At 30.2% G+C, this 464-nt stretch overlaps 1 protein-coding gene across 1 annotated transcript in view; it reads left to right on the top strand.

Annotated features, from left to right (window-relative positions):
- Positions 1-464, top strand: part of Smp_086110 (hypothetical protein) — a gene marked incomplete at both ends in the record, with an annotated part of 12,148 nt that overhangs the window by 7,877 nt on the left and 3,807 nt on the right. Inside the window, one exon of the mRNA XM_018789378.1 lies at positions 149-259. Within this exon, the coding sequence (XP_018654827.1) occupies positions 149-259 (111 nt within the window). The remainder of the gene's footprint in view (positions 1-148; positions 260-464) is intronic.

Raw genomic sequence — 464 nt, 5'->3', positions numbered from 1 at the left:
GCTTCAATTGACTCATGATTTCAACTATATAAAATTACTAAAATCTCCACAAATCCCCAATCAAATATTGTTTCGTTAATTTACATTGATTTAATCATAAATGTTTCGTAAATACTGTTTATTAATGAAATATAACCTTTTCACTTAGGTAAATGGAATCAATTTAATTAATATGGATCTAATGAAATCAGTTAAATTATTAAAATCAACACCATCTCCAATCCAATTAAAAATACAAAGATTGAATAAAATCAATTTGGTGAGTTATACAATTGATCAATTTATTTGGAAGTATTTATTAATTTATTATGAACTGTTTCACAGAAGATGGATAATGGCTAGCAGTGGAATCTACGACGCGTGTTTCGTCCTATTTGGGACTCGATGTACCTGCATCTCAGAGTTGATGTTCACTCTGGGATTCAAACCCAGTACTTTTCGCTTCAAACGCCATCGCATTATCC

The sequence above is a fragment of the Schistosoma mansoni genome, chromosome W (assembly GCF_000237925.1).
Source record: "Schistosoma mansoni strain Puerto Rico chromosome W, complete genome".
NCBI classification, from domain to species: Eukaryota; Metazoa; Platyhelminthes; class Trematoda; order Strigeidida; family Schistosomatidae; genus Schistosoma; species Schistosoma mansoni.
This window is presented reverse-complemented; position numbering and strand designations above follow the sequence as displayed.